Genomic DNA, 13560 nt, shown 5'->3' on the forward strand with positions numbered 1-13560 from the left:
TACTGTTCTTCTAATGAAGACTAATGTCAAAATTGCATCTGAAAGGTTCTCTACTCTCAAGGAGTGTTCGTCTTCAATAAAATATTTTTCTACAAGTGACGAATAGTGATAAGGCCGATTAAGTTTTGAGAGTCATAGTGGTATATGGTCAAACTTAAAACTCCCAAGAAAGGTCGATTTCTAGCTTTCATGGTCTCTCATGAGCCAACACTACAAATAGGGCGTTAATTCGAATGAAATACTCAATTCAGAACACAACCTATATCTAAATAGAAAATAAATGAATTTTAGTTAAATACCATATGTTAATAAAAATGCGAGAAATTTTTTGCAATTAACTGATATAACATTTAATACCGAATTTAAAGGTTATTCAATGTTAACAAAAAAATCAATGGTTAATTAAAAAATTTAGTCTCAACTGCACCCTCTGAACGTTATCGACGGTATGATCGTTCTTCCCATTGCCTACTTTGCTAAATATACTAATTGCTCCCGGTTTCCCAATTGGACCAATCAGAATGCGCCACGTTAGCTTATGCGTAAGCAAGTAGGACTTAAAATAATTGCTCCCGCTTTGCTTATTAGACCAATCACAGCACGCCACGTCGGTTCATACGTAAGCAAGTAGGACTTACGAGGATTACGTGAGTCATGCTGCCAGATCGTTCGTAACACTCCCCCCCGGTATATCCTGCTGATCAGGGTGTACCGAATTAATCACATCTAGAACGGCTATTTTGGCGGCAGGTCTCTCAAAGATGCCACAGGCTGTCTTCAAAGTGGCGCTTCTAACCTTTCCATCTTCACTCTTTCGTACTTGGATCACTTTGCCTTTAGGCCAGCAGTTCCGGGGGTTACTAGGATCAACTATGTACGCTATATCACCGACTTCGATTGGCTTTACATCTGTAAACCACTTGCTTCGCTTGGTTATGGTGGGCAAGTACTCCACTATCCAACGTCTCCAGAAGGCGCTTGCTAGTTGCTGCGATGTTTGCCAGTTACGACGCAATAAAATGTTCTCAGTAACTGGTTCCGCGATTGGCTTAACTCCACTGGAACTACCTAACAAGAAGTGGTTAGGAGTGAGTGCTTCTTCCTCTTCGTGGTCGATGGGGATATAAGTTAATGGCCGAGAGTTAACCGTCATTTCCGCTTCCATTAAGACTGCACGAAGGAGTTCATCACTGGGGCGGCTAGTTGTCAAAATTTGTTTAAGCACTTGCTTTACTGACCGAACTAATCGTTCCCACGCTCCGCCCATATGTGGCGAAGCGGGTGGTATAAAACGCCAGTTGGTTGCAGCAGAAGTAAAGGTTCTTGTGATAAGATTTTTATCTACCAGATCAAATGCTAACTTCAACTCCTTCTCAGCACCTTTGAAGTTTGTACCATTATCGCTCCATATTTCTACCGGACTACCTCGGCGCGCCATAAAATTACGTACAGCTAGAATGCAGGAGTCTGTCGAGAGCGAGTATGCGATTTCAAGATGCACTGCTCTGGTTGTTAAGCAGGTAAATAATACTCCGTACCTCTTTTCGGTACTTCTTTTGACCGTAACTAGGAGTGGACCAAAGTAGTCAACGCCTACGTAGGAGAACGGTCGAATAAATGCTGAGGTCCGGAAGGCGGGCAGAAAGGCCATCATAGGTGGCCGAGGTTGAGATGTTCTGTTTTTACAATACTGACAAAGGCGTCGAATCTTATTGGCCACTGTTCGTAGTTTTATAATCCAATAGAACTGCCTTATCTCATTCACCACTGTTTCCAAGTTTCCATGATGATACTTTACATGGAAGTGGTTAATGATAAGGTACGTAACATGATGATTTGAGGGCAATAATACTTGATCTGGTCGCCCTGTTATCTTAACTCGACCATTTATTCTCAAAACGCCGTGATCATCCAGATAAGGTGATAGCTTCAGAATATTGCTGGATTTGTCAACTGGCTTTCCGGCTTCTAGAGTTGCGATAGAGTCTCCGAAGTTGTCGTCTTGAGCCTTTCTCCAAAGATAACATTCCGCTTTACGAAAATCTTCAGTAGTTGGTCCATTACCAACAGGTTGATTATCTCGAATAATGCTTAGCCAGACCCGAACACAATACATTGTCATAGCTGTTGCACGAAGTAGACGGTTCCAAGTTGAAAATCTCAGTGGTTCTGGTACTACCTGATGCTGTTTTGAGGTTGGGTGATGAAAGCCAGTAAATTGTGGACGCAGTTCTTCAGTTGCAATGCATTGCAATTCGTCAGACATAACCCATTTGTCAGGCGAGAGGTACAAGAATAATGGCCCTCTAAACCATCGACTGTCATTAGAAAAGTCTGGATCACCATTCCATTTGGTTGCTTCGTCGGAAACGTTTTCCTCAGTTGGAACCCAATGCCATTGGTTGACGTCGGTCAGCTCTAAAATTTCACTAACCCGGAAGGCTACAAATTGTTTGTAGCGCCGGTGATCGGATCGTAGCCACGCTAACACCGTTCGGGAATCTGACCAGTAAACGCATTTATCAATGTGGATTGAGTGCGATTCGATAACATGTTTGGCGAGGCGAGCACCTAGAAGTGCTGCTTTCAGTTCTAAACGAGGTATGGATATTAGCTTCAATGGCGCCACCCTTGTTTTGCTTGCGATCATTGTACAGCTAACCGTATCGCCATACGAGTATCGAAGGTAACAAACTGCTGCATAGCTAGTTTCACTTGCATCAACGAACGTGTGTAATTCGATTTGTGGAACTCCGCCAAACACAGTTCGCATATAGCATCTTGGAATTCTTAGACTCTCTACTTTCGGAATTAGTTTCAGCCATCTTAGCCACTTGGCAAATTGATCATCAGGGATTGGAACATCCCAGTCGCATCCAGCTCTCCATATCTCTTGTAGGATAACCTTTGCATATATCACGTAGAAACTGAGGAGTCCAAGAGGATCGTAAATAGTCATGACCAAACTCAAAACCTCGCGCTTAGTAGGCCGCCTTTTATGAAGAAATATGTCAGAATCTCTATACTTAGCGGACACGCGAAATGCGAAATGGTCGCTAGACGTAATCCACCACATGCCTAAAACCTTTTCAGTAGGCAGTTCACGATCAAGATCGAGAGATAGCTCATCGAGCGGATTCTCATTTAGGGCAGATAATACCCGTCTCGAATTGGACAAAAAATTTCTTAAATGAAAGCCTCCAAGTGCATGGACATGACGAACGTCTTGAGCTAATTTAATAGCTTCTTCTTCGGTGTCCACACTTACCAACATATCGTCTACGTAGTGATTTTCGGTGATGCACTTTGAAGCAAGAGGAAATTTTTCTTGAAAATCTTCTGCATTCCTATTTTTTACATATTGCGCGCAGCTTGGTGAACATGTGGCCCCAAACGTCATCACTGTCATTGCAAATGTAGTCGGCTCATTAGCGTTTGGTTCATACCAAAGAAAACGTAGGAAGTTTTGGTCTTCTTGTCGTACACGAACTTGGTGAAACATTTCAGCTATATCGGCTGTCACTGCAAATCTCTTTTGTCGAAACTTAAAGAGCACCGAGTGTAGAGGAGTTGTTAGGTCTGGGCCTTTCAGCAGCATGCTGTTTAGGGACACTCCATTTACCTTAGCAGCTGCGTCCCAGACTAGTCTAACCTTTCCTGGTTTATTGGGATTGGTAACTGCAAAAATCGGCAAATACCAATATTTTTTGACGGCGGAGTCGAGGGGTCCTAAACGTCTGATATACCCCTTTTGAATATAATCGCGTATCTTTGTGTGAAGAGTTTCAGCGAGATCGTGGTCTCGTTGCATCCTTTTCCGTAGACAGTTCGCCCGAAATAGGGCCATTGATAAGCTATCGGGAATTTCAATGTCTGGGTGCTTCCACAATAAGCTGGTCTCGAAACGACTTCCAGTGCGAACGGTGAATTTTTGTAGTTGCTCCAAAGCAACCTCATCCTCCTTAGACATCAAGGCAACAGGTTTGGTTGACACACCTAAGTTGTCGAGGCAAATGTACGCTTTGGTGATTTCAAGCAGTTCAGCTTGAGCAGAGCAATCACAGATGTGATAAACGTGGTGTATGGGATCGGCGCCGGCTTTTTGCATCGACCCTTTCAAGGTCCATCCTAACTTAGATTTTTCTGCAATTGGCCCATTCTCTCCCCCATATATGGATTTTATTGGAGATCCAAGAGCCGCGTTATTTAAGCCTATCAGCAGTTGTGGAGTGGCGTTTGAATAAGAGTGCAATGACAATCCTTTCAAATGTTTGAATTGTAATCGTAGTTTGTTAGCGTCGAGCGATTGAGTAGGCAACTGGAGTTTCTTCACAGAGCGAACACCTTTAAGAGAAAATTGCCTATGCCCATTTAGAGCCGATATAGTCAGGTCGGCTACGACAGACTCGTTCTCGTACCGATGTGTGTCGCCAGTCCAACGTAGGCAGAGTGGTTGTGGTGTTCCTCTTACATTCAGCTGTTTTAAAAGCTCTTCGTCGATGAGTGTAAGAGATGAGCCATCATCTATGAAGGCGTACGTTGATACACTTTCCTGACCAGAGTGTATGACTACTGGTAGTATTCGAAACAGTGTGCTTTCCCCTGTTGCTATATGCGCGTTAATGTTGGCAGAATGCTCTCTGGCTAGCATTTTGACATTACTTGACGATTTCGTAGCTACAGTTTGAACGAATTCTGAGTTGTGTAAAAGTGGATGATGACTGCGTGTGCATCCGTTAACGCCGCAAGGTTTGACCCAATTACATCTATTCATCGAATGCGTTTTCAAACATCGACGACATAATTTTAGTTTACGAACAACTTGCCACCTTTGATTTCGTGGCATTACCTTGAAAGAGGCACAATTAAAAACTTCGCTACAACTTCCATTGCAAACGATACATCTTACCGAACTGAAATGATGATTAAGTGCCCCTCGTTTGCGCTCACGTATTGAATCCTTTGGAACGATAACGCAGTTGGCACCTTGAGCCAACTGAAAGAGCCAATCACTGAAGTTTTGTAGATTGCATGCTGTTAAGCTCCGCTTATGCATTCCCCAATATGCTGGTAAAAGCCCAGGTAATTTCGAAACCAACCGCTGTTCAAATTCGGGATTGTTCAAATGACCAGTCAGACCAGATACTGACATCGTTGTACAGATATTTTGCACTTCTACGGCGAAATCGACTATAGATTCCAAATGGCTCTCCGATGGTGGCGGTAGTTCACAAATTTGGCGTTGTAGAACACTGATGATCAATTCGGGTCTACCAAATCTCATTTGAAGAGTGGCCATAACTTGATTGACGCATGAAGAGTGCAATAGCAGATTTTTAACAGCCTTTAGCGCTGGACCTTCCAACGCCTGTCGCAGTCTTAGCAGATTCTCTTCGTCAGAGAATCCGCAAACCTCTGTAGTTTGATTGTAAGCGGCATAAAACATCGGCCACTCGCTGGGTTTACCATCATATTTGGGTAATTCTTTAGTAAGGCTGTTACGAGAAGCAACTTGCTCCCGAGTCAATCGGCGAGAAGTTGAAGAACCAACCGACAAGCTGTTAACGCGCTCAGCTGTCGGAAAAGTCGTATGAACTGGTTGCGGCAAAACAATCTCTGGATTGAGTGTTGAATTCCGTCGCAACTGCTGTTCAAGTGACTGTATTCGGTTCAATAACGATTGAAGAACCGGTGTTTGAATATCGGTTTCACCTTGTTGACCCGTTAACATTCCGGTTGGCATACTGTTAGGTAATGAAGACCCGCTATTTGTAATACCGTTTAGAACAGGAGCGGTTACATTAAATGGCGCCACAAATTGTGGTGGCAGCTGCAGCATTTGGGGTGGAAGAAGCGCCTCATCCCTCAACCTGGATGAGATCCTAGGCATTGAATATTGCCTTTCATCCAAGTCGTCATCAAAACCCATCGCGTCTATGGGATCCAAAAAACTATGCTGTTCTCTTAATAAAGCCTCTCTCTGTCGTAGGATTTCACTTTGCTCTTGTAGCAACTCGACGCGACGGCGGAGACCGAGTGAACCAAAAGAATTTGAGGAGTGAACAGGACTTATGATTTCACTTTCTTGTAGATGTGCTTGTTGGGGTGATACCGTGTACACCCGACTTCCATTTGGAGGAGCTGCATTTGATACGCCTGCGTTCGAACTCTCAGCGTGTGTCACAGGAATGCGCTTAGCAGCCCGATCACTATTATCCTCCAGGTTGCTCACAATTGGAAAACTTGTTGAGGTGGTGAGATTAGCGGCTGCAGCACAATTAGGACCAAGAACGAAATTGGCAGGTGCAGCAGGCGATTCTAAGTTATTCGCGCGCGACATTATAATTTACGTTAAATGTAGTGCGCGAAGAGGGTGCAATAAATTTTTTAAGATGTTAATAAAAATGCGAGAAATTTTTTGCAATTAACTGATATAACATTTAATACCGAATTTAAAGGTTATTCAATGTTAACAAAAAAATCAATGGTTAATTAAAAAATTTAGTCTCAACTGCACCCTCTGAACGTTATCGACGGTATGATCGTTCTTCCCATTGCCTACTTTGCTAAATATACTAATTGCTCCCGGTTTCCCAATTGGACCAATCAGAATGCGCCACGTTAGCTTATGCGTAAGCAAGTAGGACTTAAAATAATTGCTCCCGCTTTGCTTATTAGACCAATCACAGCACGCCACGTCGGTTCATACGTAAGCAAGTAGGACTTACGAGGATTACGTGAGTCATGCTGCCAGATCGTTCGTAACACCATAGCTTATCACTAAGGTCACCGATAAAGGGGAAGCTAAAATCCACCATTATACCAAAAAATAAGCATAAATATATACACATTCAAAAAAAAAATTAACACAAATCCATTAAAAGTAACTACGAAGCGTTTAACAGTCGACCGACAAGCAACAGTTTGACACCTGTTTCTTGCACGAACCACCACCACCAACACCCTTTGCTGCAGCTTACCCCTCAGGTGCAAACAAATCGCTGCAATTGACCAACGACAAGTGGAACAGCCAAGCGATTGAAGGGCTCCGGCGTTTAGAAAAAGGGCGCACTATAATCGCCAATTGCTGTCAATAGTAACAGCAACAACAACAACAAAAAGAAACAAATTAAAGCAATCACCTTTGTATGTTTACATACATACACATGTTTAACATGTCTCAAATCGTTCCATTGGCCGCGTTTTACTCGCCGACCATTCACAAAAAAGCGCCGAAGAACAAAAATAACAACAAAAGAGGAAATTGTATAAACTGAAGCAGGTCAAAAGCACCCTTCGCTGCTACAAACTGGGACACAGTCGCTGCATATTGTTAGCCCGCTTGGACGGTTGGTCAAACTGCGGGCTTAAAGGCTAGGTGGCTGGAGGGCCCGACGGCTAGTGTTGGTCAATGTACTCATTTTAAATGCTCGCCGCTTACTGCTGGGCACTTTAGTACATAAATATGCGCATATGTATGTGTCTAAGCGCATATAAAAACAATCACACATTTGAATCGCGCAGCCGGTGAAAGACTCTGCTCACCTAATTGCTATGAAAACATTATTCAAATTTGTTATTTTCCCCCCCCGCCTATATGTATGAATGTGTGTTTTGGCATGTCTCCCTACATAATGCCATGCTTTGCTCGCCGCTCTGCCGGGTATTTTTATTACACCGTGTGTGCTTTTCGTTTTTGCTCTTGGTTGTGTGTCGATTTTTGTATCCAGTGGCCTGTGGTGACACTCGAAATGCTCTGCTGGTGTAGAAAAATACCGGAAAAAACAATGGAAGTGGCACAAGCCAGTTGGAATAACAAAAATCGGCGAAATAGTTAAGCAGCGGCTGCCGGTAGCGCAATTAGATATCGTTGGCGGCAACAACCAATCTTTTTATACCGTTATAACAATGAACTTCCCCCTTTTTGGTGTTTATTTTTTTAGTGATTTATTCTGTGTTCTAATTTCTAGCGTTATGCCACAGAGAGCGGCAAATAAGCTGGATACTCTGTCACTTTTGTGGATTTGTAGGTTTTGGAATGATTTCGTGTTAAATGTTGGTATGATATGAGCTTTTTTTATAAATTAAAAGCTTTCATTAAATATAATTTGCATACATGGAAGCTTGTAATTCTTTAGTTCTAATAAAAATTTTTGGGAGTTTAATTAAAAATGTAGAACGTATAATAAGAGAAAACTTCGCCTTAACCTCGACTTTGAGAAGCAACTAATCTCAATTAAAATTATTCGAGAAAGAATATGAAAATCTTGAACCTATTTAAAAAAGAAGCTCGATGTTTGGGTACCACATGAATTGTCTATTAAAAGTTTAATGGACCGAATTAACATCTAGGATTCTTTGCTGAAACGAAATGAATTCGAAACATTTCTGAAGCGAATGATAACAGGAGACGAAAAGTGGATCAAATACGATAATAATGTGCGACAAAGGCCATGGTCCAAGCGTGGTGAAGCTCAACAATTGGTCGCAAAGCTCGGATTGACGCTTCGATAAGTTATGCTGAGTGTTTGGTGGGATTGGAAAGGAATCATCCACTATGAGCTGCTCCAGCCTGATCGAACGATTAATTCAACATTTTACTGTCAACAACTGATGAGATTGAAGCAACCAATCGAAAAAAATGGCCAGAACTAGTCAACAGAAAGGGCTACAAAGCCATCATGACAACGCTAGACCACACACATCTTTGATGACTCGGCAAAAACTGGGAGAGTTTGGCTGAGAAGTTTTGATGCATCCACCACATAGCCCCGACATTGCACCGGTCGGACTACCATTCGTTTCGGTCAATGCAGAACTCCCTTAATGGAGTAAAGTTGGCTTCAAGAGAAGCCTGTGAAAATTACTTGTCGCGGTTTTTCGCCGAGAAACCAGAAAAGTGCGAAAAAATCGCAAAAAGTGGTGGACCAAAATTGAACACATTTGTCTCATTAAAGTTCATTATGAATATAAAAAAAATAAGTTGAAGTTTAATGATGAGAAATACGAAAAGACTTTTTCGACTACCCAATGCTTATCTTTTCTATTTGATATATCTTCACTTAATATAGAAACACGAACCCTTAAGCTCGAGTTTATGGTGAAACTTTGTGTTTATAAAGGTTTATTTTGTTTTCTCTCACTTCTCTCATTTATTCTCCCTGTTCATATAGCATTATGCAATTTCTTTTCATTCTATGTCATTATTGGGTGGTAATAAACTACGCTATTTCCTTTCCAAGTTCAAAATTCACCAATCAACACGTTCTTCTTTCAAATGACGCACAACGAAAAATAATAATTTTCCACCCAGCCACCCGTCACTAATACTTATGAATATATTTATGATACACGCTGATTTTGTCCAAAAAGCACGTTTGCCCGACACATGTTTTCCATTTGGCGAGTTTGCAACGTTTTGCCCCCACAAAAACAAGTGTCTGTGACTTATCAAGGCAGAAGTGGGGCAAAAGCGAAAGTCAAACGAAAGCGAAACGCTGATGGGTGTAATAAACTACAGCGCAAGTTCAAAAAAGCTTACAAAAATAAACCAAAATGTGATGCAAATAAAAGTGTAGTAAAATTAAAAGTAACGCAAAAACAAAAAGTAATTAATTACATTAATTAGCATAGCAACCGGTCGGCTTGAGAACCTTGACGCATTCTTTTTATGATTTTTTTCTGAGTTGCGAGCCAGTCTGAGGCGGCGCCAAGTTTGTCGTATCATTAAACTTAAAGCAGAACTTTTTTTCTTTTACTTTTTTGGTACTTTTTAACCTCCAGATCTCGTTTCTTTCTACACGTGAAGCAAAAAATTCGTAAAAAGAGTTATTTAACTTTCTTTCAAACAGGCTTCACTAGCTCTCAATATGTTTGCAAAGAAGAATGGTGAAAAAGATAGCGTAAAATATGAATTGTGATGATTTTTTCAAGTTCTAAGTCTGGAATATCTCTTACCATTATTTACTTTCTTTGATGATTGTACGAGTACATACAGGAATACTAAACTAATGCTATAAATAAGTACTTCCATATGTTTGTACACACCTTCAACCCTTAATTGCCTTCGAGCTTATACAATTCGTTTATGAAACTAGAGTGTTTTTAAGACGACCATGTATGACATGAGAGCATGGCCTTAGACGGCCCATTGTGATAGCACCGCGGCTAGACTTCCCTCACTCTATTGTCTCCTCTTTAAACCACACAGTTTTATCTGTTCAACCTCTTTAGGTTGGATTACCTAAAAGCTGTGTGGCTAGATCCTTACAATCACTTAAGTTCGATTTGGTGGGCAAAAAATGTTTCTTCACATAACTTAAACCATCTGGTTGGAATGGAAAGAGACTATCAAATTGAGTTTAAATAATAAAAACTCATCTAAATATACTGGAACTCGGAAGCGTCTTACGACGTTTGACCTTTAAAATCTAGTTTACGACTTATTTTGTTCCTTATCTTTAAAATCTCCCAAAACGTTGCCACTTGTTGCCTGTAATAGATTTTAGCACCTTAATATCATGCCTTAAACTCGAGTTTATTACTTTTTTTTGTCTTTATCATTAAACACTACCCAAAACGTTCCCTAATGTTCACTTCTATCATTCTTTATATTACCCCTAAACTCGAGATCAACTTAAGTGTCAAGAGTTCATTAACCTAATTATTCATAGAACAGGGTACATTAAGACAAAAAAAAACACCCGGAAATTGTATTTAGTGTTTCGAGGACTGGAAAAATCATAAGCATAAGTGTTTTACATTTGGTATACTTTGGTGGTACTTTGAGGCGACAAACTAATATTGATGAATAATTAAATATATTGAGTTTTATTTACAATTTCCGGGAACTTTTTTGTCACAATCTACGTTAAGATTGCCATGAAATTTGAAATATCAAAAAACAGCCGATTTAGACAAGTGTTTTGGTTTGCCTCTCTGTCTGTATATACGTGAACTAGCTCTTCAGTTTTTGAGATACCGAACTGAAATTTTGGATCCCTACTTTTTTTCAACAACAAGTTGCTCGTCTGTCAAACTGCCAGATCGGATCATATATATAATATATAGCTGTCATACAAACCAAATGATCGAAATCAAGTGCTTGTATGAGAATCTCTTTTATTTGACAAGATATCTTCACGAAATTTTGGCACAGGTTATTACCTGAAACAATGGTGCAATATCATGAGGAATGATTCAGATTGGATCACTGTGGCATATAGCTGGCATACAAAGTGATCTATCAAAGTTAAGTCCTTCTATGGAAAACTTTTTTATTTGACGAGATATTTTTATGAAGTTTAGCGGGGATGAGTTGAGGCTGCCATACAAGCTGACCGTTCAAAGTCAAGACAAAAACTTTTTTTATACAATTATAGTAGTAGAAATGCACCGTTTTTTTTTCTTGTATGATTTGTATAATTCTTCGTTTCGCTCCACTCTGTGTTTAGCCTAAGCGTCTTCTTCATTTATACCTTTTTATTTGTATTTTCATCTAAATGTTGTCAATGCAATGCGGCAACCTTGGAGCACAGCTATTGGCATTGAGTTGTAAAGCGATAAATTATTAAATAAAATGCTGTCAATTAATAATAGTTACCGTTATACATGTATCAAATATACATATATGTACATACATATATATTTATATATGTATGCATATAGTATATAAATGTGTGTTTATATGAAAGTGTGTGCGTGTAACTATTTATTATGTAATTTTGTGCAATAAAAAGCCACACTTAATATTTGAATTATTGATTGAAATAAAATTGAATATAAAGTGCATTTATGTATATGTTTATATGGCTGTGAATGTGAAATCAATTATTGATATATAAAGAAGTAAACGGCAACTGCTGTAAAACCCGCCAGCGCAAGCGATAAATCTGCAATAACCATTACTGCAATAATGGCAATGAATTGTAGATACATATGTATATGTATATTATATGTATACCATCGCATGTATGTATATATTTTTACAGTTATATCCAATGTGGTATGCAAACATTTTTGCCTGAAAATGGCATACAATTGACAGCAAGCAATTATAAAATCATACATATATACATACATAGATAATAAATATATGTATTTACTATACATAATCATATAATATACATATATGTGCATGTACTACTGTTGTCAAAATATTGTGGGCGTTAAAATAGTTGACTTTTTTTCCTCTAAACATATCAAATTGAAAGCATATAAGCCTATGATGGCCTAGAAAAGCTTCATTGTTCAACAGAAATGAAATATTTGTGTTATTAAATAATAACAATTAATAAATATGCATGTGCGAATTATTTTGACAACTTTCTGCGTAATTTTTGTGGTTTACAATTTTTTTTTCATTTATTTATGAAATATATTTTTAAGCTTTACTCATTGCTTTGACACCCACAGCTCGAATTTCAACGCGCTTGCAGATTTTAGTTGGTCTTTGGCTTGATGGCCGTTGAAAAAGTTTCGTATTTTTCTTTGCTTTTTCACATTAATCGCAAAGCGTGGTTGCAAATGTGGGCAGCTAAACGCGCTTTGCATACTTAGCGTGTTGCGTGCTCTTCGCTTGGCTTTTGCTGACATTGAAAGAACTTGTGCAATTATTTTGCTATGAGCGATTTGAGTCACAAAGTCACAAAGCCAAGACTTCGATTAAATAACAGCATAAATTTTAATGCCAAGATGCTGAATGTGAGATATATTTGTTGTGAGGTAACGGAAAGGAAAAAGAAAACATTCATACATATGTGGGAATGAAACGATATGGCGGCACAGAAAAGTCAGAAGAAGAAGAGTAGAGAAGGAAATCGCTTTTTCCTTTGTCCTTTGTATTCTTAAAATCAAGAGTTTTGTTTAATAAACCATATTATCAATTTGTTAAATGTAATTGGTCTAGTCTACCTAATTGATCCATAATTATTTCGATTTCATAAAAAAACATAGTATTATTATTATTTTTTTCCTTTTAATTTCATTGTCCAACTTAAACGATTGCAACGATATACATAAATGCTTCAAAACATTCAACTTTATACTTTGCCCACCGAACCTTAGCTAACTGCACCCTCTAATGCTAATCCAGGCAGCAGACAAAAGATTTTCAAATACGATTTTTGTGCCACTTAAAACTATGCACAAGGATTTGACATTTTAACACACAACACTTTTGAATGCCCTTGATAAAGTAGCGCTTAAGTGCATAAATCTCGGCAAAATACCGTTATTGAGTGCTGTAAGGCACAGAGTTTATACTTATCCGTACTTAAACCTGCACCCAAAACAACAAGTAAACAAAAACAACACAAGTAGCAAAGCAAAAGAAAACAACAAATGGCAAGAAAAATAAATAAACAAAAAAAACGAAAAAAAAAAAACAAAAACGAAAAAATCGAAAATTTCGCACAAAAGCGGGTCAATCACAAGTCAAACAATTGATTCGTTTGGATGGCAGCAGAAAATGGCACGCAGTGCAAGCCTTAGAAGAAGCAGCAGCAGCAGAGAACATCAAAGGTTCAGCAGTGACACGACACGATGGATGGATAGATGCAA

The 13560-nt window shown here is 39.3% G+C and overlaps 2 protein-coding genes across 3 annotated transcripts in view; both read right to left on the bottom strand.

The window, feature by feature from the left end:
- Positions 1-13560, bottom strand: part of LOC105232405 (dual specificity tyrosine-phosphorylation-regulated kinase 2) — a 162349-nt gene that overhangs the window by 46702 nt on the left and 102087 nt on the right. The window lies entirely within an intron of this gene.
- On the bottom strand, positions 653-6340 carry LOC125775825 (uncharacterized). The gene has a single exon (XM_049446756.1). It carries the CDS (start codon positions 6338-6340, stop codon positions 653-655), a length of 5688 nt encoding a protein of 1895 aa, XP_049302713.1.

This window comes from Bactrocera dorsalis, chromosome 1 (assembly GCF_023373825.1).
Source record: "Bactrocera dorsalis isolate Fly_Bdor chromosome 1, ASM2337382v1, whole genome shotgun sequence".
NCBI classification, from domain to species: domain Eukaryota; kingdom Metazoa; phylum Arthropoda; class Insecta; order Diptera; family Tephritidae; genus Bactrocera; species Bactrocera dorsalis.

Coding starts and splice junctions, on each gene's coding strand:
- LOC125775825 (XM_049446756.1), bottom strand. CDS start 6,340: ATGTCGCGCGCGAATAACTTAGAATCGCCTGCTGCACCTGCCAATTTC.